Below are 26,882 nucleotides of genomic sequence, written 5' to 3' on the forward strand. Positions count from 1 at the left end.
GAATATATCTAAGATCAGAAGAGCATGCTCTCTTTTCCATGTTGAATATTGCCCTCAGAAAAGCCTCAATTCGTCGGGGCATTGCCTTTTCTGGGTCAAGATCACTTTCCCAGTCAAAATTCAAGCCGAGATCTACCGCTCAGATGTTTTTTTTTTACACATCTTAAATGTAACAGTTCTGCAGGAATGAGGTTTGTGCTGTAGGCCTGATACATTATCACAACACATTGGCTATATGCCTGGCCTGCCAATATCGTTCTTCTCAGACCATATCTATATTTCAAAACTTGAGCTTTGATAACATAATAGATCAGTTGGTGTAGCACTTGCAAGGCACAGCTCAGGATACATTGAAATAGTTTGATAACAATTAGCTTTTTTGCTGGTCATGGTGCTTTCAAGACAACTGGGAACTCGGGGGGGAAAAAACGAGGTAAAATCATGACATCAGTGATCTTCAGGTTGGAGATCTAGGGTGTGTTCATAAATTCAATCTGGAGTGCCAAAGTGCACTCGTAAATTCAGAGCGTTTCGCTCTGGAAGCGTTCAGAGCTACTTCCAGACAAATATGAGAGAACACCTCACTCTGACAATTTTACTCGCCCTAGCAGAGCTGGTTAGGCTGTTTTCATGTTATGCAGAGCGTTGGTGACTAACTGTACTATTGGCAACAATTGAATTACTATTTTCTTGCCGACGTTTACTGACACCGGCCATATTCAAAGGGTGTTGAGAGTTCATAAATTCCTCAGTTATTCTGCGTTCTGACACACAGACGACAGTGCTCTAAAATCGGAGTAGATCGCTGAATTGAATTTACTAACGCACCCCTAGAAGGATGCCAGAGTTTCCGACTTGGAATTCCGAGTTGGATGACCGTTCAAAAAGATTTTTCCCAGGCAGATCTTATTTTTTCCCAGAGTTCCCAGTTCTTTTGAACACGGCAGTCGTCTCAGAGGGAGGGAGAGAGCAGCAGAGGGTCAGCCTCTCATGGTCCCTGCTCTCTCTTTCCTTTCTTCTGCTGAGACTGACCAGAGACCTGATGGCGAAACTCTAGTCGCACAAGCATCATTGCACAAATGAATTTTGTTCCTATGACCAGAGAAGGTGAAATATTCTTCGATATTCATTCACTCATTCATTCCAACTGCAACGTGTGTGGACATAGAGAGACACGCTTTTTATCTTTTGTAATAGAGATGAATAAAACAGTGTTGACAGTGTTGGATAAAAACATAAACAACCTAAACATAAACTAACTGATAACAGCAGCTCTTTGCTGTATTCTTTGACAGTCCCACTCTGGTCATGGTTTAAAAACGATGAAATCTCAAGTAGGCTAGTATCAAACTTTGCTGTGGCAGGGGTCGTAGAAGCTGTAGGCACGGTGTTTTAAGCTGTCTGATTGGCACAGTAGGCACACTCAATTTGGCCACAGATCTCCCGGTCAGCCAGGTAGGCAGAGTTTGTCTTTTCAGACAAATTAAATGGCCCCAAAATAGGAACACTTTGCCTACCCAGTGTACAGGGCTTTATCATTGGCTTTTCTACAGAAAAGTGTGATGATCTATTAGGGATGCCTCCAATGCTTCCCACAGTTGTGTCAAGATGTCTGGATGTCCTTTGGGTGGTGGACCATTCTTGATACACACGGGAAACTGTTGAGCGTGAAAAACCCAGCAGCGCTGCAGTTCTTGAAACTCAAACCGGTGCGCCTGGCACCTACTACCATACCCCGTTCAAAAGCACTTAAATATTTTCTCTTGCCCGTTCACCCTCTGAATGGCACACAGACACAATCCATGTCTCAAGGCTTCTTTAACCTGTCTCTTCCCATTCATCTACACTGATTGAAGTGGATTTAACTGTTGACATCAATAAGGGATCATCACTTTCACCTGGTCAGTGTCATGGAAAGGGCAGGTGTTCCTAATGTTTTGTACCCTGTGTATATACGAGTAAGGTAGGACTGTCACTATATCATCATAACTACAGCCTGGTCAATGCTTTGATTCTGCTCAGGATCCATACCATTCACCTTTTTCAATCGTTCTGTAGGAGGCTCATGACATGGTTGCATAAGATACCGTGCATGGAATGCAATTTCAGCTGGATCTCATCTCTCACGATTCAACCCTACAAGGTGGAGACTTGGCGTGAAGAGAATATGCATATCACGTTTAAAGACCTTAAAAGGCGGACACATCTTTCGCATGTGCGCCTTATTTGGAAAAAATGGGTGAGGCTACTTTTTGTATGACCAATTACACGACGCTGTCTCACGAGGTGTGGGTGGTGTCACGAATTGACGCGAGGCTCTCAGCCATTCGCGGGAGGGCTTTAAGGAGGGGGCAGAGCTCTAACCGGAAGTGTCTTGCGGATGAGAACCTTGTCATTTGGCCACGGTCGGTTCTGAGGAGAGGTAGAGCTACGGCGAAGAAACGCAGAACAAGTCAGTTGACTAGAGGAACATTTGAAATAATTTTAACAATGAAACCGACCGAATAAGCCACTACACTTAACTAGTATTGAATTAGTTGTATATATTTAATTCAATGACGTAAATATTTTTTATACAGTCAAGGTTAGCGCTCTCCAGAGAGGGTTGTGTCATTGATCAGGCAGGACACGTCAGGAGAGAGAGAGAAAAGCTGTTTAGCCATAGCTAGTGTATGAGCGAAAGGCATAGAAGGACCATATCGCTTGAGTCATAAACTTTCTTTTCGTTATTTCATCAGACACATCGAGGTTGCAGGTTAACTACAGGACGGATCGAGTCATCGCTTGGATCAAAGGTAGCGACCAAAAGGTGAAAAGGGGATTTTATGATGGATGTTTGCAGCGTCGCTTTAGCCAGATTATTCAGAAGTTAGCTAGCTAGCATCTACGACTATTGACTTGATAATAACCGTTTCATATTTTGCCTAAAACAACCAGAAACTATATAAATAAAGAGATTGCTAACGCGTTAGCTAGCTACGTCATAAGTTTTATGTAATTAATAAAGGGTCGAGTCCAAATAGCACCCACACAGGGAATAGGCTTTGACAGCTGTCACGCAAGGTCGCTTGTCTGTCATGTTTTCGTTCTAAATTTACCTAGCTAGATACATTTTCCAAATACTCTTGAATAATTCTATTGCAACTAGAAAGCTAATTGCGCCTGTTATCGACAAAAATGCTAGTTATTATTGAGTTAGTTGGCCTTATAAATGTCGGATCAACTGTCGACTGTCCGAAATAGCAGGCTAACGTTTACTAGCTAGGTAGGCTAGCTATCCGAGTTGCTAGCAAATTGGCTAGCTGCTAGCGCGTAGCATATGCTGACTGTGGCAACGTCATGAGCCTTTAGTTAAATATGTTGCTAGCTAGCTAAACAGCTAGCATGCAAACAAAATAGTTAACTACAGGGAACTGATGTGGCAGAGAAACATGTCTCGTTAGTAAGGTTGTTATATTGACAGCTATTCTCGACAGACGTTAGCTGAGTATAGCTAGCTAACTGCTTTTCGACAAGCAATAAGGGATCATCACATTAGCAGTAGAAAATGAGAAAGCTAGAGTGCTATCAATGTCCTGTCTGATTTCTCTATCAGCCTGATTCTCATTTACAAACATTGAAATAATAACGGGTGTATTTTGTTCCCCCCCCCTCTCTTTAGGACCTGAAGATCAAGGGATAGCAGATATTGTGTGTGGGAAAACAAATGGGGGATTACGGGTTTGGAGTCTTAGTGCAAAATAACACTGGCAACAAGTCTGCTTTCCCAGTTAGAATTCATCCACATCTGCAACCTCCACACCATCATCAGAATGCATCTCAAAGCCCTGGTGCTTTTATAAACAGTACCACAGCTGGCAATGGCAGTAACAATGGGTCACCTTGGCTGTTTTCAGCCACAGCTGCCCACAGCAGCATGCAAGATGAAATTCTTGGGTCAGAAAAGCCCAAAGCCCAGCAACAGGAAATGCAAGAAACGCAAGAAAAACAGCTATTATCCCCTGGCCACCCGGAGTCTGGAATCGTATCTGAGTTAGAGAAGGCGAGGTCAGAGGAGAACAAGGTGGAGGGCGGCCTCTCTGAGGGTAGCAATGGAAAAGAGAAGCTGCGCCTCGAGTCCCCAGTACTGACAGGCTTCGACTACCAAGAGACATCAGGTCTTGGGACTCCGTGCCAGTCCAGTACCTCCTCGTCCCTGACTGGCTTCAACAACTGGTCAGCTGCTATTTCCCAGACCCCTCCACCATCATCAACGAGGATGTCAGCTTCTTTAACCCAGCTGCCTCTGCTAACAACGGGCCCCTCCTGTTCCAGAATTTCTCCCACCACGTCAGCCCAGGCTTCGGGGGAAACTTCTCTCCCCAGATTGGACCCATCTCCCAGCACCATCCCCCACACCCTCACTTTCAGCATCCCCACAACCAGCACCAACAGCACCGAAGGTCCCCGGCCAGCCCCCACCCTCCTCCCTTCCCCCATAGGAATGCTGCCTTTAGCCAGTTGCCACATTTGTCCAATAACCTGAATAAGCCCCCGTCACCTTGGGGTAGCTACCAAAGCCCTTCTCCCTCCCCCTCCTCCACCTCCTGGAGCCCCGGTGGGGGCTATGGTGGCTGGGGAGGCTCCCAGGGGCGTGAGTACCGTCGAGGCCTCAACGGAGGCATGACTCCCCTGAACTCAATCTCCCCGCTGAAGAAGACCTTCCCCAACAACCACGTGCCGTCGCAGAAGTACTCTCGCACCAGCCCTGGCTTCAACCCCAAGTCCTGGATGGACGAGAGTGTGAGCAGGAGTGAGAACATCTTCCCCTTCCAGGTCAGTGAATAATTCCCACCGCTTTTATACCTCTTAATTCTGTGATCATACTTAGAGCCACTCAGCGAGTAGTAATTGTATTTTATGTACCCAAAGGCCCTACTCTCCATTATATGATGAATTTGTCACGATATTAATGTTAGTCCTATGCTTTAATTGCCAGAGGCCCCTTATGACTAACATAGCTTTGCCACTGCAGTGATGGGTGCCACGTATATGAGAGAGAGAAGCTATGATATATTTTTCTTCATCCATAGAACATGCAGTAGAGAAATGGATGGAGCATCAATTACCCATCTTCCTGTGAAATAGTGATTTTAAGATTACAGGGCTAATAATAACCCAAGACTACCGGTCTACGCCGTCTTTATAATGCAGTCTCATTTTTAATGCAATTTGATAGCGCGCAATTAAGATGACTTAGACAACAGTGTTATGTGCAGAGAACACTGATAGGATTGATGGAAAGGGCATGGAGGTTATTTTATTGATCAAGCACAGGGGTGTCTGTGGGGTGAAGGTGATTGTGGGGGTTGGGCTGATATAAATGTGCTGGAAGGCCTGATTGAAGGCTTTGAGGATCCCCCCCCCCCCAGAAGTGCTTCATCAGCCATGATGCCATACCGACCATGTTACATATTGCTAATAGCCTCGCTACTATGTTACTATATCACACAGCAGTGCTGTGCCCTTGGTTTAGAATCACCGTGTTGCTCAGGCTAGCTCGATTATGACACTCTGCCTTCTAAATGCATTGGGGGTAGAGGGTTAGATTGGGGGTTTTAGCTTCCTGACGCAGGCTGTAAATACTTCAATTTGTCTTTTCAAGAGGATGAATATTCTCACACGTTAGGTTGGCCTGATCGGCAGTTCAGAATGCAGAGCGTTGAATAGAGACTGTCAGAATGAAGTTGTGGTCTTAAAATCCATTGGAAATGAAGTTGAACCCTCTGCAACGGTCTCTATATTCAACGGTTGAGTAGAGAAAGGACAGGCTACTTTTGTGTGACTGGACTGAGGGATCTGTTTTGAATCTAAATGCAGTATAGTAGGCTAAGGTTAGCTGTTTGGAAGTGCTGTTGATTTATTCCATTTCTACTGTGCAATCATGTTTAGTCACACTAGGCTAACTCTCATGGTTGTGTTCTATTTTGAGTGTTTCTCCTAGGATTTGTTTCAGCAGTGGTGGCAAGGTTGGTGGGGGTGAATGCATTGCTACTAGCGTTAGCGCAATGACATGCTAGCTGTTCCCATAGACTTTCAATTATTGAGCCAACGACTATCCAATTAAAAGCGCATCTCGGTCACCGCCAGTAAATTAATTTAGGGGAAACACAGATTTTTGTAGTAAGGACAGGATTACTACACAATGTTTTCAGCTTAAAGTGGACAGCGATGGTGAACACAAGTCCATTTCCATGGATCACATGCCTTTCTCTTGTGACTGCCAGGCATTTCCAAATGGCTCCACATAGTTTCCATTTTATCACAGAGGCAACATGTGGGTGATTGCGGTTGTTCACTCCCTATTCATTTTCAACCACTTGCCTGTTTTAAAAGAATAGATTGCAGCAGCATATAGGCTGTCACCAATTTCCCTTTTTAGCGTAACCTACAGCCATCAAGCTTACACCACATTTAGGCTACATTGCTCAAGTAATATTGTGTAAAAATACCTTGGTACCCTACTGTAGCAGCACATTTTCATAGAAACCCTTGGTTATGTTAATCAACACTGGATGTCTATTTGTTGCCTTAATTGTTTAGGTGTATGCCTTAGGGACTTAAATAGTTACATTGATACAAGTGATGTGATGCCCATTTCTTAGTCAAAGCTTAATGGCGCTGTAGGTTTCCATATGCCTCCTGTGTCTCCACCTAGAATATCTCATGTTTGGTGTGAAGGCAGAGGCTGTCTGGTGGGGTAGGAGAGCACAGGTTCCATGCAAGCTGACACAGGTGAGGCGTTCATGATTAGGCTAACGAGCATCTTAGGGAGAAAATAAGAGAAGGGAGATGCTGCTCCCACTCGGGAGAACAAAAACGGGCAACAAAAGGTTTGTCGAGAGACAATGGTGCTAAAAACAAAAGGCCCCTCCTTTTTTATTTAGATGTGACGTGCATCCTGTGATGGCCTCGGGCTGTGCTGCTGATCACAGATCAGTTCTGTACTGGGAGACCTAGACTACTGTAGGAAGGCTATTTGTTTTGCTGGCTAGGCCACTGTACTCTGTTTGTTTCTGTATTAGAGTAGCTTTTGTTATTGGGTGCAGGTGCCCATGACAAATAGTTGTCTGTTGCCTAGGTCCAGTGTCATCTTTCAGGGATCAGTGACTGTGCCTCCCAGAGAGGGATGTCATGATAATATTACACAACGTGGACGAACACATACACACCAGTATCATCTCATGATATTATTTAAAAGATTGTACATAGGAGACAGTTTGTGTGAAGGGCCCTGGTCCCTACTATACTGCCTTTGGGTGTGGTACTAGAGCTGTGTTATTAGGCCTCTCTGCACTGAGGCAAAGCAGGTTTTTCACTTTCTAAAACCCAAACTTCCTCTTAGCCTTGTGTAAGCTGCTCTACAGCCTTCCGTGACTGGGAGGAACAGGGCCTGCTGCCCGGTAACATGCCTTTTGGATTTGGGGCTGGGCAGGCACCCAAAGGGCCACATTAGCAATCTACGTGGGAGGTTGTTAGGAGAGGTAGGTTATGGTATTCTGGTTAGCTAGTTTAAATGAAGGACATACATTTGCTTGAATGTATAACCGCTCCAAATCAGAATTGAGGTTATCATATACATTTTTTTATTTTATTGAACCATGCAATATACATTGATGCCCTAATATAATTATGGGGACATTGGGCTGTGCACAAGGACCTTATTGGATGGGGATTGCATTGTCCTTGTATACAAGACTGAACGTTTTGAATCTTGAATGAATTTAATATTTTCTCATTTTAAAGAGATTCATAACTCCTGATTGAATATAGGTATGACTGAAATATCCGTAAGTCATTAGTTTATAGTAGACCTTGCTGCTTTGTGTTTTTACCATCTATAAGGCATTACGAACATTCAAATTAGTCTGCTGTCCATTGGGTCACAATGTGGCAGGATGTCTTGTTGTTCACATCACTGTTGTATCAGTTAAGTGTACTAATGGGAATATGTTTTTGATCGTGTGGACTGTGTGACTGACTGCTGTTCTGAGGTCAGTTCCAGTTTGAATCTTTTGTTCTACTGATGTAGTAACGAGCCTCATTCATTAATTGTCATTCAACACCTCGTTTATCGCCAGAACACTTCCAGCTATTAACATTTTGAGGACATCAGACAATTATGGAATGATCCTATGGTGTTAAATTCTGCAAATATCCCTGGAATAATGAAATAACCATCAGTGAGTAGCGCATAATTGTGTTGTGTACTATTCGCCCTTCTCCTACCCTTGAATGTCGTTTTGAAACAGGAAGCATCTTGTGTGTTGTAATGAGAGAGATAAAAGAAATGCGAGCGATAGAGAAAATAAATGTCAGAAGTGTCACAGGCATTTAACACCCCTTCTCTGATTAGGCTCTGTTGCTGTTCAGTAATTACTTTATCACCAAAGTAGATCTGGGTCCCCCGTGGGACCAGTCTGCACCCCCTGCCTGCCTAACCAGGCTCTGAGGCTGGATTAATGGGCTTGAGGGTGTTTTAATGTGCAAGGCTTTGAAATACTCTGACCAGCAACACAAAAATCAAGTGTCAAAGCTGGGCCCCTTATACCTACCTACCTCCCTCCCCCCGTTCCATTCCCTTTTTCATTAGTATAGCTGTGACATTGTAGATTAATGTTGTAGCAGAAACACCCTTAGCAAGCCATACTTAATCATTCCGCTCAGGGTGTATCATCAAGGCCTATTTTAGCAGTGTTCTTCACGTTGGATAGTTTGGCCCTAGCTTCAAGCTCCCACACACAGGCTCTCTGCCTGGAGAGAGATATTATAATACAAATGGGTTACACTGGTTTGGTCTCCTTCAGTTTCCTTTGTTACACCGGTTTGGTCTCTCCCTCACTGTTTCCCTAGATTATTTTGTTTCTGTAAGGTGCAACTTTTTTTCCTCATAGTTGGTGTCGGGGGAATTCTTTGATTACTTTCCTGTATATGTGCAACTCGCCTATTATGTGGACTAAAGGCGTCGTCATGCTTCAGTTTGGCTGGCGGCAAGCCGAAGTTCGTTAGGCGAACTGAAAGTGTGTGCTGGCATACTCCCTTAAGACCTTCTTTTGGAAAAAATGGCAATAGTACTGTTTGGTTATTTTGAGACGCCGTTGGCCGTTGCCAGTACACACTACCTCAAAATAGTCCGAATTAATCTAATCTGTCATTCATTTAAAGTTTTTGCAGAGGGGATCTTAGAATGTAAAACGGCTCGTTTTCTAAGATGTTTGCTGCAGTATTTCTCAATGAAAAAATGTGCATGAATACGAGTCGTCTCTCGTTGAATGATAAAAGACTTTGGTCAACTGTAGGGATTGTTCAATAATCACAGACGAAGGGGTGTGGACTTCGGCTCCCGAACTTCTGCTGGCTTCGGGGAGAACATTTTGTTTGCCCAAACGGCAGAAAGAACGAACAAAAAGGTCAATGTCTCCATTATATATTAAAAAAACTCTTCTGAAACTGTTTCGGCTGGGAAGCATGCGGACGCCTGAAGCCTGCTTTTTTATTTTATAGAATTTTTTTTTTTCAAGATTATTGTTGAGCTTGTTAAGGAAGTGCCTTATCTGACCCGCGCACCTTTCCATCGGTGTACCTTGGAGATTAACCAAACTTCTGAGGCTGTGAGATAGACACTGAGAACCAGGCAGGTTCCGCTGGCCCATGCCATGTGTGCTCTTAAGGGCTGTTTGTGTGCACCTAAGTACGTAGCCTGGGCCCTCTAAGCTTCCAGGGATGAGTGTTGCTGCCTGTTCATCAGATGGGAGGAGGTGCGTGAGAAAGGAGGGCAGAACAGATAGTTAATCACTACGGTTGCCAATCCATTCAGATGCTTAGCAACAACAGCAGCCATGTTTGTGCGTCGTGGTGGCGGAAGGGTTTTACCGGATCTTGCACAATGTCACACCTTTATGGCATCTCATTACTTAGTACTGTACTAGAACCTAGATTTTGTGGAGAATTTCATTTGTAATGAGTATTTTTGTATTAATCTCTGGTAAACCACAGTCTACTGGAGCACCAGCCTGCTGGTAATAGTTTGGTTGTCCCTGTCAAGGCCATGGTTGTTAATGTTATCACTTTAAATGGTGGCCATGGAGCATTAAACGTCTGCTTCAATTCCCACCACCTAGCATGATGTGTATTTTACCTGAAGGTGATAGGCTGTCGCGTACGTTTTATTCAAAGCATGGATTATTTCATTAAACGGTATTGAAATTCCTAAAATGGGACCTGTGTAGAAATCCTGGTATATGATTCCATAACATGTGAGACGTGACCATGTCCCGAAAACCACATGAGCCTTCATACTAGTGCTTCTCCTGTCATATGACAGCCAGATCTTGTCTGGCCTGGGTTGAAGGATACTGTGAATCATTTCCAGCTCTTTCACAACAAGCCTCACATTATCATCAGGTAGGACTTGTCTTGTGTTATTCCTGGCTGGCCTCTGGTATGCCGTTCAGTAAAGGGGTTTAACCTGCTTGCTGCTCAAGTAATTCTTAGAAATGAGTCGCGACTACCATTGTCATGGGAAGTGTTGAGTGTCCATTGAAAACCTTCAAGTCAAGGACAGCGAGTGAAAGGCTGCCTTGTTTTAGTAGTAGGCCTCCATATTGTTTTTTGTATACAAGTTGAACTGCTGGCTTAAGAGCGTGTTTGGTTTAGGTTATGAGCGCTCTATCGCACTGCCACGTCGTGCCCGACTGACTAAAAGAATTGAACATTTCCAGTTTGGTCGCGGTGTCAGCCCTTTTTCATGGTCTTGTGTTTAAAGTTCATCTCAATCATTGCATGCCTGAGCTTCCTCTGCGTGCACAGTGAGTGTGTTTTGAGCCGACGACCTGCATTCTGTACTGAATAATACTGGCAATGAAAATGTGTAGATACAGATTTACTTCTGTAAGAGAAAGCTATAAAATTATTATAACTCTGCAGCAAAAAATAAACGGTGACGATTGCATTTACTTTATTCTTTATTATTGTATTCTGTATTCCATGCATGAAGTGTGTGTGTGATGAAAGCATAATGGAAATTTCATGGCGTCGGACTCCGAATATAGGCCAACAAATGTAACATTTAACCAGCGGCGGCTCCATCCCTCTAAAGCAGAACTCTCATCTATCTTTTACACAGGAGCGCACCAGATCCTTTGATGGCTTCAACATGCACTCCCTGGAGAACTCTCTCATTGACATCATGAGGGCTGAGCAAGATACCCTGAAAGGTAAGATGACAATCGCACAACACCAGGATCGCATGTCCGGTCACAAAATTGCTGTTAACGGCCGTATCTTACAACCTTTGTCCTCCCAAATCTGCTGCAAGGTCATCGAGGACAGCCATGTCAAACAACTGATTTTGAGTTTTCCTTTCAGTGGCCCTAGAGTAGACTAGGAAGTAAGGTGTGGAGGCTTATGTAGGCTATTCTACTGAGATTGCAAATGGACTTATGATTGTAGGGGTGTAATGGTACACATTCGTGTACGGGGACCTCGGTCCGGTAAGTACATAATAATTATATAAATAAATAAAACCCCTAGGCCTATAAGCTATGCCGGGTTGTATGCCATTGCCACTTGAGTAAATCTGAGCTGAAAAACAACAACATTGTAGTCTATTCCATTTAAGCTACACCTGACCAGATTCACATAGAAATATGAGTTAGATCTTTCATTCCTGTTGAAAGCAAGTCGAAGAAGTGCTATTTCTGTGCTTCTTTTTCTCAACAATTTTTGAATAGCTGAATATACATTATTTTGGGTTATGGAAATTATATTTCACAGTGGTTTAGATGGTACAATGATTCTCTACAGAATGACTGCTTGTTTTATCACAAACTGAAATTAGGCAACCTATTAAAATTTGAGCAACCAGGAAATGGTGGTGCGATTTCTGCGTATTTTTAATACAACTAGAGCCAATGCACACTTCAAAATTCTAGGCTAGGCTATTCTACAGAGGGTGCAAATTGAGATCTATTCCTGATCTGTCACTTTCAGCATTCAAATGTTTTTAAAATGGCTTTCGCAATATTAGGCTTTATTCATTGAGTGAGAGCCACTGCAATTTGCTAGGTTATGTTTTATCAAATGCGCTGTTGAAAATGTTTTACTGGAATGAAAGTAGCCTAAGCTACCACCGGAGACACTACTCTCATCTGGCTACAGCCCAACTTCCTCCCGTGTGACGCAGCTGTCTTAAGGCACTGCATCTCAGTGCTAGAGGCGTCACTACAGACCCTGGTTCGATTCCAGCCTGTATCACAACCGGCCGTGATTGGGAGTCCCATAGGGCAGCACACAATTGTCCCAGTGTCGTCAGGGTTTGGCCGGGGTAGGTCGTCATTGTAAATAAGAATTTGTTCTTAACCGACTTGCCTAGTTAGATAAAAAATTAAACCTAATCAGGGCTTATTTTATTTTAATTGTCCAGGTTCACCATGAGTAATAGATTTGGTAGTTTTACTTGAAACAATTAGTATGGTCATTTTTAGAAATACAGTGTAAAGTTGATACTTTCTTAACGGGGACAGCAGTCACTTTTGCTATAGGAAGAGGAGCTCACTCCGAGAAGCTCTCATCGCATCTGACAACTTCCAAACGGTCCCCGAGCTGATAGTGGGGTGGTTGTTTCTCTCACGGCTCAGCTCAGGTGCCTACTTACCCATACACATTCACACACCACACACAGATCCAGGTCAGAGAGGCTCATAAGCTCGTAAGCTCCATCAGCAGCAGATGCTAATTTACAATGGAAAACAAACGTGTTTGCATCGATTCCTTCCTCTAATTAAACCGTTATGTTGCAATGCCACGGTCCCCACTAGTAGACCTCTCAACTCTGCATTGTATAAGGTACGAAAGTCCCATAATTTCAGGTGTGAAGTCAAATGGAACAGACATGCAGAGATAATCACTGACGACTAGGTTTTCCTTCCCAACTCTTCCTTCATAGTTGCCTGTAGTTCCCCATTTGAGGTGGTTGCAGATGGATTTTGAGCAGCTCCCCAACATGGTCCATTAGAGCTGTGCGGCTGCACAAGTACAATGCCGTGGCGCAGCAGACTGGTGTTAGCAGCAGCTACACTGACCCATAAATGCCAGCACCTCTGATGGAGTGGACCTCCACAGGTGCCTCTTTCCCTGGCCCAGCCATGGAGCACTTGTGCTGGGTGTGCTGACAGGCCCTCTCCATGATGCAAGGCTTCCTCAGGATTAGTCAGGCTGATCCAGGATGTGGAGATGTTGTGACGTGGAGGAAAGGGACTCCACCACTAATAAAACTGTCTGGATTTTGAATCGGTTTATAATGATGTAAAGTGAGGCGTTTAGAGGTCGTGTTTGAGGTTAGGTGCTGGTTGTGTGGGAGGTATTTTCATAGCTGCAGCTAGTGAAGGGTTTGTTGATTTTCGCAGAGTTAAAGAAAAAAAAGTATTTTATGGGGCATGTAAATTAAACGCTTGCGACGGTCTCTATAGTCTGTCCGTCTGGTTTGTGACGCAAACATTGCAAACCGGAACGTTCCTGTTGTCAGTCAGTGAGGACGATCTACTTTACACCTAGGCTACTCTTTGTTTTGTTTGGGAAAGGACAGACTGGGTCACGGTTGGTTAGAGGGAGTAGCTTAGGCATGGGTTTCTAATGTTTATCTCTTCCGTAGCGTGTATTCATTTCTACACCTCTGTATTGAGCTGTTAAACCACACAGTGAAAGTCAACTTTGTGTCACACACAACAGCTCATCACTTCAGGCTCTTTGCCTCTCGGATGTTCTCCACTCTAGTTTGTGCCTTTGCTGATTATTGGAATGACTCTCCCAGTGCTGCGTGCCAGCTACAGAAGGCAGAGAAGAGCATCATTATGATGCATCATTCGCCTTGTGAGCAGCAGCAGTTCCTTGCCACTGTCTCCAGGGCAATGTGTTTCTACATTAGAAAGATCCACACAGATGCAGGCCCTACTCCGGCTGTGTCCTGACCTTACTGGGTCGCTTTGGGTGAGCTCCAAGGGTACCAAAGCAGTGCCCCGGCCCGCCTATCCCTAATTGAAAAGAATGATCTGACCTTCAAACGTGGACCTCTGTAGAACAGATTAAAAGGAAAGAGGGGAAAAAATGGACTGTAGAAGTGGCTTTGAATCGATTCCAGCATTGTCCTCTGCGACTAAAAAGAGCACTCTGTTCTCTGAGAAGTTACAAAATGGTGTGTTGGCTCTGTGTCACCATTGACTGCTGAGCCTGTCCACCAGCCTGTTCTCTCTCTTTGATTGAATAGGTGGAGGGAGGGGAGGGGCTTAGAGAATTTGTGTGACGGAACGGATTTCACCAATCACGGCACTCTCATCTGGTCCACACAGGAGCCATGTATATAGAGAGTTGGTCAAACAAACAAAGCGAAATATTGTTCCAATTCTAGACATGAAATATTCCCCATGTAATGCTTATGGGGCGTTAACATGGCTGCCATAGAATGTTGAGTGTCATGTAAATGCATCAACGCTGAAACCTCAATGGCCCAACTCTCTAAATACATGGCTCCGGTCCACACCAGTCACAATGGGTTTACTATTACGAGTTTTTTCCTTCTCATTATCCCCTTCACCAAGGCATCCCAGCGTGGCACAGTTCAACACTCAAGTACATTTGGCAGGAGGTCATGGGAGGAACAGGGTGTGCGCAAATGGCTCAGTGTAAATTGTATGAGGTGCCAGCGAGCAGGCAACGGACTACGTGGGCTAATGTAACGGCTCAGTTTGTGTATTGTAGCGTATGCTTGTAACTGAATCTCTTAATGATTTATACTCTGTTTCCTCTCACTAGGTCGCCTAGGATTCACACATCCACGGGGAGATAGTCCTTTGCCCATAAATGATATGTAAATGCTTTTATAGCACTAGTGATCTGATGGCTTTACCCATGCTGATGGAGGGATGGATGAAACAAGCCATATGTTAACGTAGTCAGTAGTCATGTTTGTGCTTGGCGTGCTCTTGAGGCACCAGTGTGGGTTTGCTGCTCTGTGGACGATTCTTATGCCATTAGTTCTTTAAATGATTGATGTGGATTTATTGAATAGTAATCTCTTGTGGTCAGATACACGTAGAATTACTGGTGTTGTAGAATCTGTCAATAGACTCTGGATTGCAACCAGGTGCGTAGATTTTTTAGCACTGGTAATTACAACAAATCACAATTTCGCAGATGTAAGCATCATTTCAATTTTGGATGGGATGGGGACATTTGGCCCATAGACTTGCCTGTAACTTCCAAAAAAAGAGGGGGTGGAGCTCCTCGTTCCCCTACCGCTCCTCATTCTAGTATCTTTTCTAACACGTCTCCCCCAGAACTGAATCTATTTTTATTTTTTTTGCTCTGGATGTCAGATTCATTGAATAGTGAATAATTTACCAAATCTACTGCAATCTTGGATCTTTTTGGTAATTAACAGATAATTTATTGTAACTTAAGTAATTTTTACTAGAATAACTTAATTTAAAAAAAAATCATAAGCCTCCTGAGTGGTGCAGCAGTCTAAGGCACTGCATCGCAGTGCTTGAGGCGTCACAACAGATCCGGGTTCTATCCGCAGCCACCCGGCCTGACCTGGAGAACCATAAGGTGGCGCACAATTTGGTCCGGGGTAGGGGAGGGTTTGCTAGGCCGAGATGTCCTATTCCGCTCTAGCGACTCCTGTGGTGGGCCGGGCGCATGCATGCTGACATGGTTGCCAGTTGGACGGTGTTTTCCCCCGACACATTGGTGCGGCTGGCTTCCGGGTTGAGTGAGCAGTGTGTCAAGAAGCGGTGCGGTTTGGCAGGATCTCGACCTTCGCCTCTCCCGAGTCCGTAACGGGAGTTGCAGCGATTGGACAAGACTGTAACTACCAATTGATATCATGAAATTGGGGCAAAAAAGGGGTAGTACAACAAATGTCATAGTATTCATTTTTTTATATTCTACCACATTGTCCATGAATTTCTAGTAGATAGATCATATGGTTCAAGAGAGAATAGCCTAATCAATGAAATAGCATCTAATCAACAATGGCATTATTTTCTATGAACTCTGCAACTCTTCCAGCTATTGACTCTTTTTCACAACTGCCACAAGTTTTGCGCCAACACATTTACAACAAAGACATATTGACTTAGTAAAATAATAAGGGTGTTATTAAACATTAGTGATAAAGGACATTTCATGCGGAGTCCCTCATATTAAACAGCAGTGGAATTCACTAAGTTGATGGTTTATATTTAGGATAATGTTTTACAGCTTTGTCATTCTAATTTCTGCTTTTAAATCATGTTCTGAGACTCAGGGAGAGACTCCATGGTGGATCACTGGGCTGTCAGTTGCACTTCGGCTTATGCATATCAAAATACAGTTGAGGAAGCTGTATGTTATATTTTTGAAATTAACATGTCACCATCCCTAGGCAATGGGTTTCATTCTCAAGTAAGAACACAAATGGGGAGCTTAGTTCTTTCATTGCATAGGCAAGATATTATTTTATGTATTTTACATGTGATAAGGCCACCGAGGGCCAGAGGCTATGCTATTTGCATTCAGCCAGACCTCTAATTTGCCTAGCTATGCAATGAAAGAACTAAGCTCCCCATTTGTGTTCTTACTTGAGAATGAAACCCTATTGCCTGAAGATAGTGACATGTTCATTTAAAAAATATAACATACAGCTTCCTCAACTGCATTTTGATATGCATAAGCCGACGTGCAACAGAGCCCAGTGATCCACCATGGAGTCTCTCCCTGAGTCTCAGTGTTAGCCTATATCGCTCGGTCATATGGTCAGACAGTGATCAAACTGTACAGATGGTGGTCCTGCATAGATTCCATTCAGAGAGTACTAGTCTTAGAGAGGCGTTCACACCAGCTGGTAGTTGCTCTGTGGAATGCACACGCGTGTATCAGAGAGCGTGTAAAACCACCCTCCACTGACTTCCTGAAGAGCTGTTCGCCATCTGACCCATGGAAGAGAGTGGGTCCTCATGACACAAGGGCATCCTCTGGCTCTGTCTGCCATGTACTGCTGGGCACTGAGGCAATACAGCACTAATTACATGTAGGATTTGACTGCAAAGGAAAAGGGCGTGTGTTGTGACTGAAAGAATGAGCATTTCAATGAAACTGTAGATGTTCTATGCATCCCTTTGTTCACCTGTCTTGTTTTTACATGCAGCAAGGAATTATGGGAGGAGACGAGGTAAATTAATTATTTTGGGTAATTCAAGTGGATTTATGTTTGTTTGGTTTTACCTTCAAAACTGGCAAAGAAAGACTGTCTTTTGCATCCATGTCCAGTGTTTATGAAGGGGGGCAGTATGTGTTTGCATGTAGATGTTGTTGGTCTGTGGTGTTGTGGTTGTCAGCATTACATTTGTTTGTGTACAGAGCGAGAAACACAGATACACACGTCAAGCAGTGACCAATAGCCGGCCCCCGCCCAGTAGCGTGCCCTGTACTTGAGTCACTGTCACTAGACTGCTTACCACCCAGTTACTCTACCATGCACCTTAGAGGCTGCTGCCCTATGGAACACTGGTCACTTAAATACTGTTTACATACTGTTTTTTACATACTGTTTTACCCACTTCATATGTGTATTCTAGTCAAGGCCTATCCTATTTAACTGTTGCTTCACGTGCACAAGTATTCAGGTATACTACGTATTCTATCCATATAGTGTCCATATTGTCTATACAGTACCAGTCAAGTTTGGACAAACCTACTCATTCAAGGGTTTTTATTTGTATTGTTTTACATTGTAGAATAATAGTGGAGACATCCAAACTATGAAATAACACCTATGGAATCTTGTAGTAACCAAAAAAAGTGTTCAAAGTAGCCACCCGTTGCCTTGACAGCTTGAACACTCTTGGCATTCTCTCAACCAGCTTCACCTGGTTGCAGCACTCCATCACTTTCCTTGGTCAAATAGCCCTTACGCAACCTGGAGGTGTGTTGGGTCATTGTCCTGTTGAAAAACAGATGATGGTCCCACTAAGCGCAAAGCAGACGGGATGGAGTATCGCTGTAGAATGCTGTGGTAGCCATGCTGGTTAAGTGTGCCTTGAATTCTAAATAAAACACTGAAAGTGTCACCAGCAAAGCACCCCCACGCCATCACACCACCTCCATGCTTCACGGTGGGAACCACACATGCGGAGATCATCCATTCACCTACTCTGCGTCTCACAAAGACACGGTTGGAACCAAAAATCTCAAATTTGGACTCATTAGACCAAAAGACCAATTTCCACTAGTCTATTGTCCATTGCTCGTGTTTCTTGGCCCAAGCAAGTCTCTTCTTCTTATTGGTGTCCTTTAGTAGTGGTTTCTTTGCAGTAATTTGACCATGAAGGCCTGATTCATGCAGTCTCCTCTGAACAGTTGAGATGTGTCTGTAACTTGAACTCTGAAGTGTTTATTTAGGCTGTATTTCTGAGGCTGGTAATGAACATGTCCTCTGCAGTAGAGGTAACTCTGGATCTTCCTTTCCTGTGGCGGTCCTCATGAGAGCCAGTTTCATCATAGCGCTTGATGGTTTTTTGCAACTGCACTTGAATAAACTTTCAAAGTTCTTGAAATGTTCAGCATTGACTGACCTTCATGTCTTAAAGTAAGGATGGACTGTTTCTCTTTGCTTATTTGAGCTGTTCTTGCCATATGTGCTTTTACCCTATTTGGTAAAAGTCCATCTTCTGTATACCACCCCTACCTTGTCACAACACAACTGATTGGCTCAAATGCATTAAGAAGGAATTTAACTTTTAACAAGGCACAACTGTTAATTGACATGCATTCCAGGTGACTACCTCACGAAGCCGGTTGAGAGAGTGCCAATAATGTGCATTTCTGGTTACTGCATGATCCCATATGTTATTTCATAGTTTTGATGTCTTCACTATTCTACAATGTAGAAAGTAGTTAAAATAAAGAAACCCTTGAATGAGTAGGTGTATCTCAACTTTGTGTATTTTTATATTACATTATTTTACTTTGTTGTGTGAATTGTTTCATACTACTTCACTGTCAGCGCTAGGAACACAAGCATTTCGCTACACCCGCAATAATATCTGCTAAATATGTTTATGTGACCAATAAAATTTGATTAGATTTTGACGCAATACACACAGTGTACAGACTCAGGGCTAACTCTCTCACGTAAAGCTGCTCAACTCTGATTTCTGTCACTTGGTTAGGAATAAGGATGGGGTGCCTCCAGGACACCCGGCCGGAACGATATTTTAGGCTTGCCCGTTCCCTGCTGCTGCCATGAGCTTGGCTGCAGGCGCTCATGTGGGTGTGTGGACTGTGTGTTTTGAGCTGAAATGGGGGAGGGGTGGCTGGTGTAGTTCTGTGCTGGGGACGGATGTGGAGAGCGGGAGATTGATTAGTATCCCTGCCTCAGTCCCTGTTAACGCAGATCAGCAGGGCCTTACTGTAGCATAGATTCTGGCACTCAATGATTCATGTCAGATGAACTACTGTAAAATGGGCACGTTGTTGTAGCTAAAATTGCTAGACCATACCTAGCCATGCAATGATACCCCCTCCACTCAACTCAGGTTGATGATACACCTAGGAAATAAACCCAATGAGTATTGATCTTTTTTTGTTGTTGTGTTTAGTCATGCCATCCTCTGTTATTGGCTGACTGCGTTGTCTGTGATCCTCTCCTCAGTCCATTCTTCCCTGTTCCCCATGGAGGATGGTTTCCCTGACGACGAGCGTGGCGACCAGAGCCTGCCTGGCCTAGGCTCACCCCACTGCTTCCCCCACCAGAACGGGGAGCGAGTGGAGCGCTACTCACGCAAGGTCTTCGTTGGCGGTCTCCCCCCTGATATTGATGAAGGTAACCTTTTAAATTTGATTTTAAGTGTTATAATTTCGAAAAATATAGAAACGGCTTCACTGAATACTGCTGACGACGGTTACGTAGGTGGAGGCAATGAACTGTGAACACAAGGATGATACTGGACTGGACACCTGGTTGATGGGGTGGAGGTCTAGAATGTGCATGTCTTCATGGGCTGTAGTCTAGGGTTACACGACGGATGTTGAAGATGTCTCCCTTTGTGACCAATTTCTGCCGTAAGAGCAGCGCTGCGTAGTGAAAGCCTCTTGTCATTTTTCTCACTGCATAACACAACATCTTGTGTTATTTTGTTCAGTTTCTGCCCGGTTCTTATTGCTTCCTGAGGGTTTTGGCTCTTAAGTAGGCTTGTAGTACATTATGTGTGTATTTATTTTAGAATAAGGAGTGGAGGACATCTCGTGTCAGATTGGTGTTGCTGGCAGGGGACTAGAGAACAGCTGAGGCCCCGCTTGTTTTCTTGATGCTACCATCTGCTCTGCTTTATTCTCCTTGTTTACCGTTACAATCTACACCCAACGTAATAGGGACTCGCATATATCCCTGTAGTCTACACCACTAAGAACAGGCATCTGATATTACACACATGCACCATATCACAGTATAACCACTGTGAAGCAATAGTTGAATGTTTTTCTTTTTTGCCTTTTTAGATGAGATAACGGCTAGTTTCCGTCGCTTTGGACACCTCTTTGTGGACTGGCCTCACAAGGCAGAGAGCAAATCTTACTTTCCCCCGAAAGGTGAGTCGCGTTTTAAGTCAACCTACTGCTACTGCCCTTCTCGTCAGCGACATACAGCTTTGCCATCAAAATGTACTATCAGAATTGACTATTGAGGCCTAAATAGTCTGAAATATTAAAACAAACTCGTGAGCAGAGCGGTCTTACCATTGACAGTCATTTCCAGCAGCAGACTGAGAATGAAACGGTAGAAGTCCTCTAGTAATCTCTGTGACCTTGTCCTCTGTTTGCTCTAGGTTATGCCTTCCTGCTGTTCCAGGATGAGAGCTCTGTGCAGGCCCTGATTGAGGCCTGTATTGAAGAGGACGGCAAGCTCTACCTGTGTGTGTCCAGCCCCACCATCAAAGACAAGCCGGTGAGCGGATTGCCCCATCTGCTATTATCTTCTCTCATGCTATTGTGAAAGCTATCAAGATGCGCCACAGCAGCGTTTTACTGCTTCATTTATTATTTAGTGAGCCCATTCGATTAGTGGCTGACCAAGTGAATAACCAAGCAGCCACCCTTCTTTGTGAAATTGGCGTAACATTGTCATGTCTAACGTTAAGACGTAACATGCTGTGATACATACGTCTCCCTGTGTATGTGTGCAACAGGTCCAGATCCGCCCCTGGAACCTGAACGACAGTGACTTTGTGATGGACGGCTCCCAGCCTCTGGACCCCAGGAAGACCATATTTGTGGGTGGGGTGCCACGCCCTCTCCGTGCAGGTAACCTATTGACCCTAGTCCACACTCCCATTGGCACTTTAGTCCTGGGTTGTGTCCCAAATGGCACCATATAGTGCACTACTTTTGACTAGGGGGCCCATAGGGTATTTGGGATGCAGCCCTAGCTCCTCTATGGTATATTAAAAACTGGTTAGATGAGCGTTGCATTTCATCACATCAGCATGTGTGTAATGGGGGGACTTTCGTACAGCTATTTGGAATATTATGGCCAAGTTCGGAATGTCACATTGAATCTGAGGCTAGATCCTGGAACTGTGCTGCATTTGAACCCTTTCGTAACCTGTGTTTCCCTCCTTTCACAGTGGAGCTAGCAATGATCATGGACAGGCTGTATGGAGGGGTGTGCTACGCCGGTATCGACACAGACCCCGAGCTCAAGTACCCCAAGGGAGCAGGGCGGGTCGCCTTCTCTAATCAGCAGAGCTACATTGCTGCTATCAGCGCTCGTTTTGTCCAACTGCAGCATGGAGAAATCGATAAACGGGTTGGTGAAGACTTTTTTCTTTTTCTCTTCTCTCTCAGGGAAATGCAGCATTACACACACAAGTATGCGGAAGGACAGAAATGTTGTACAAAACAGATAATAGGCTCTGTCTCCTGTCTTTTAAAAGGACAAATTGTTCTTTATTGTTCTGGTTTTAAAAGATTAAAGCAAAATATTTGTTGGCATTTTGACTGGGGCGTACGAGGACAGAAAACAAATGCCTTGTACCTTTAACCAGCTGCCACCTGCAGAAGAATTTCACTCGGTCACACTGGAATAATTGTTCACACATTAGTATGTGCCAAGCCAACATGTAGTGACTTGAGAATTTTTGAAGATAAAAAGGTTTTGTAAAAAGGATGATGTGCGTAATTGTCAGTACAATTATGTGTTGTGTGTTAAATCTTTGAAGATGCACTATATAGCAATATACAAACATATGTGGACACCCTTTAAATGAGTGGATTCGGCAATTTCAGCCACAGCCATTGCTGACAGGTGTATTAAATCGGTCTCCGTAGACAAACATTTTCAGTAGAATGGCCTTACTGAAGACCTCTGTGACTTTCAACTTTGGACTCTGGAGCAGTGGAAATGCGTTCTCTGGAGTGATGAATCACGCTTCACCATCTGGCTGTCCCAACGGACGAATCTGGATTTGGCGGATGCCAGGGGAACGCTACCTGCTCGTATGCATTGTGCCAACTGTAATGTTTGGGGAATAATTGTCTGGTGCTAGGCCCCTTAGTTCCAGTGAAGGGAATCTTAACGCCACTGCATACAATTACATTCTAGTCGATTCTGTGCTACCAACTTTGTGGCAACAGTTAGGGGATGTCCATACAGAAATGGGTTGTTGAGATCGTTGTGGATGAGTTGGAACTGAGAGCCAGGCCTAATCGCCCAACATCAGTGCCTGACCTCACTAATGGGTGATGTAGTGTACATTAATGTAAATGAATCCTTTATTCTCTAGTGGGTGTCTGACAGATAGTTCTCTCCTCTCTCTCTCTCTACAGGTGGAAGTGAAGCCATACGTCCTGGACGACCAGCTGTGTGATGAGTGTCAGGGAACCCGGTGTGGGGGCAAGTTTGCCCCCTTCTTCTGCGCCAATGTCACCTGTCTTCAGTATTACTGTGAATACTGCTGGGCGGCCATTCACTCACGCGCCGGCCGGGAGTTCCACAAGCCACTGGTAAAGGAAGGAGGGGACCGGCCTAGGCACATCTCCTTCCGCTGGAACTGACTGACACACAGAGTAAGAGGCAGAGGCAGAGGGGGGAGTCGGAGTCGCAAATCATTGTACAAATAAATGCACTTTTCAGTTGCTGGTTACTTTTTAGCTCTAATTTGAAAAAAATGTTTAATTTTAAATTCATATTTATTTTAAAGATGAGAAACTGGAATTATATCCCGATATGTCAAGGAAGGAAAAGAAAATGTTTAAATCCCATTCTTTTCTTTACTTCAGTTGATTTTATATTTTATTAGTGCATATAGACATTTGAAAAAACAAAGGGCTTTCAATTGTCACTCTGCTATCCAATTTGGCGTGTCATTGACCATGAATTTTAAAGCAGTATGTTCAGTTGTAGTTCAGAGAAAATGTGAATATAAAAGGTGTCGCTAAAGAAGAGTGCACTTATTTATTTACTTTAGAGTGCAGATGATTCAGTATAAAATCCCAGTAGTTTAACCAAAGCTTAATCTCAATTGGTTGGAAAAAGAAACGACTACAGATCAAATGTTTGAAATAATGTTTAAGACCATGCTAATATTTGATGTTACTTGACAAGATCGATTTCACAACAGGCGTTTGAGTTTGATCTCCATTTTGACATGCAAAAACTAATACCTCAAGCTTAGCTGCTAATGTGCCGAATAAGTTAAAGAAAAGAAGCCGGTCTCCACCTTTCCCTTAGGACCACAATCAAAGGGAAACGGCACACTTTTCTAGACACTGCTTTGTCACTTCCTTATTTTTGTAATCCAACCAGGGTTGTAGTAAGAATGAACAGAGCATCTTATTGAGGAATGTATGGCGTTGGAGGTACCAGAGGCCCTGAGTGCTGGCCGGTGTCGGTATAATAAGTGAACCCCCCTCTCTGTGTCTGTGGTCTTGCTAGCTCGGAGAGGAGGAGGGGCTAGGGTCTAGTTCTCATCAGGGCTGCATGTGAGCAGAAAGCCCTGTTTTTATTTTTTTCATTTATTATTATTAATGCAGGTGTGCAAATCTCCCAAGCCTTTATCCACAATCCTATTTTGTTTTTACCCCCCTTAAAAAGAAAAGAGAAATTAATTAGAAAAGTTGGGTTGTCATCAACACACATTTACCCCTGGAGGCATTGATATAGCTAGAACAGCAGACCTCTTTTCCTGTGCCAGTCGAGCTAACTCAGCCAGTGTTTTAAGCATAAATGAAGATACTCCATGTAATGTGCTCTACTATGTGCGTCCCACATGCAGTTCTTTCACTCAAGACTGCAATAAAGAGTTTATACCTAGACTCTTTAGGGAAGCAAAGACGGCTGTGCAGTAGTGAGTAATACTAGCTCATTTTTTCTTTTTCTTTTTTTTAAGAGTTTTCATTCTCGTTTTTATATCATTTCTACCCTTTCCTTAAGAAGACCAGATGGACACCAGTAAACCAAAGATTGGCCTTGAATAGATAACAGTGCAGTCAAAATCCAGGAAAACATTAGTGAAAACAACTGGATTTATTGAGCTTACAAGCACCCAGGCCTTTTCACCAGTCAATCCGCTCATTTCCAAAGGTCAAAATGGAGAAGCTATTGCTAGGCAGTTGTGTAACTTGGATAGATCTGCAAAAGGTTTGGAAATGTAACACAAAAAGCTAAACAGACTCACAGTTGGTCTGGTTAATATAGTCATACAGTATCTGAATCTACTAGCGTTAAATATGTCAGGGAGTAAGTGCTAAAATATAACTTAATACACTAGTGAAATACGTATCCTTGTGTTGGCTTGATGGTGTGCTAATGCACCAGTTCTGCACCATGAATTTAGCTTGGGTGTGGTGGGTGAACATTTTAGAAGTTAAAAACCCTTTTTGAAGAATTTGCTGTTAATGAGAAAAAGATTATTTTATACATGGCCTGCTGATTTTTGGTACAGTGTTTTCTAGCTAAATTATTTTGTCATGCACATATAAACATTTATTATGCACTACTTTTCTAAACATTTTTTTCAACAGTCATTTTAGGCACATTTTTTCACAAATGGGAAAAGTCCTTTTTGCAATACCTCAATTTTTCACATTGTGAAAGGTAGCTTTTGTACTTTTGTTACTGAGAGATCTGCATATATGGAAATTTTAATTTAAAGAAAAAAATTGAGTGATTTCAATATATTATTTTCAATTATGCTTTTTATTATACATTTCAGTGCTGAGGAATCTTTACAACTAAGTGCACACTTGTGTTGATGCGACTTCAAAACTGCAGAGGAATGATGAAAAGTGTATTGCTTAAGGTATTAGATCTCATACACTAAATGTTTCACAAAAATCTGATCTTAACAGCATGGTGAGAAAACGTTGTCATTTAAAATGAATGTTTAAAAAAATGGCTACCCTAGTTGGAAAATGGTAACTTCTATTGTTTTTGTTTTCCTCTCTCCATAGCTGGAATGTAACAATTATAAGGAGAATGCAAATGATGGTTCATAATTAGGCTGAATCTCGTATCACAAGAATGGATGTTTGGTGTTTAGATATTTTAACATTGGAAAATGTATATTCTTGAACTTGCCAACTAGCTCCTATTATAATCCTTAGCATGCATGATAAAAAAAAGAAGTACATGAATTAGCTATTGAAATTAATTGTTGTAGTGCACCAGATGTTTCACAACTTTTAATTTATTAAGGACACCCCCACACCTCACTCCCCTCCCATGTGTTCATCTCTTTGCCTTCCCCATACTCAGACCTCTGCAGGATGCACAGAAAAATATACAAGAAAATAAGAAAAAAACTAACTCTAAAATATATTTTAGCAGTGTAAGACTTGAGCATCTTTTAGGACACTGTTGAAAAGACTTGATAACTCATCTCCACTGTCTGTTGAGGCAAATCAACCTAGTTGGAGGAAGGGGAACATTAAGACTTGAATGTGGTAAATGTTGCAAGTTAACTTCGAGTTGTTATGTGCAATACTTTTTTTGAACTTTTTTCCAGAATAAGACTTTGCAATGTAATTCTTTAATGCCGTTTTTAATTGCAGACATTTAAAGAAGATGTTAATATGTTTTTCACAGTCATTTTCTACTGTTATTGTAATCCTTTTCATGCTGGTGTTTGTAAAAAAGAAAAGAAAAAGAAATCAAACTATTTGTACTAATATAAATAATTGAAGTTATTTTTTAAAACATTTAAAGGTTTTGTGCTCATTTGCTTAATTTGTTTATTTCAAGCTACTGTGATTGGTTGCATTGTAATTATTAGGTCAATAATGTATTTAGCTGTTTATTGGTATATTTTTAATTGGAATGTATAATTTTTTATAATTTTGATCAGATTTTTGTTATATTTTTGAGGTGAAGCTTTTAATATGTTAGTGTCTAGTTTTTACTAATTGCTATATTGTGCTCCACAATATATGGTTCACATTTTCTGAAGGAAATAAATATTTAAATATTGGTCTGTTAATGATGTTACTTAATGGCAAAATGTCAATAGTTTTTAACTGTGTATGGGAAGGTTGTATTTATTAATATTTTTTTTTTTACTTAAGATATCACCATAATTTTTATTGTCATTTCACTTTATAAGTTACTATTTTTGTATTTTCCTTTCAAATTAAGTTATGTAATACAAAATGTCCATATTTCTAGGAGTTGGTCTGTAAAAGTGCTAGTGAAATGAAAAAGAGATCTAATGTTATTTAATTGTTTGCAGCCAACTATTTATAACAGTATGCATAACTTTTAAATATTTGTAATGTGAAATGTTGAATGAATAAAACTTAACTGTGACAATAAG

General features: G+C 42.7%; 1 protein-coding gene across 1 annotated transcript; it reads left to right on the forward strand.

Annotated features, from left to right (window-relative positions):
* The first annotated feature begins 2,391 nt into the window (after positions 1-2,391).
* On the forward strand, positions 2,392-26,882 carry LOC115105240 (cytoplasmic polyadenylation element-binding protein 4-like). Its single transcript, XM_029627012.2, is given in 11 exon segments — positions 2,392-2,809; positions 3,662-4,238; positions 4,241-4,815; positions 11,165-11,255; positions 17,225-17,248; positions 19,730-19,900; positions 20,575-20,664; positions 20,901-21,019; positions 21,261-21,375; positions 21,699-21,880; positions 22,900-26,882. Coding segments are annotated over 10 exon segments (2,127 nt in total). The 5' UTR covers positions 2,392-2,809; positions 3,662-3,706; the 3' UTR covers positions 23,128-26,882.

Source organism: Oncorhynchus nerka, linkage group LG22 (assembly GCF_034236695.1).
Source record: "Oncorhynchus nerka isolate Pitt River linkage group LG22, Oner_Uvic_2.0, whole genome shotgun sequence".
NCBI lineage: Eukaryota > Metazoa > Chordata > Actinopteri > Salmoniformes > Salmonidae > Oncorhynchus > Oncorhynchus nerka.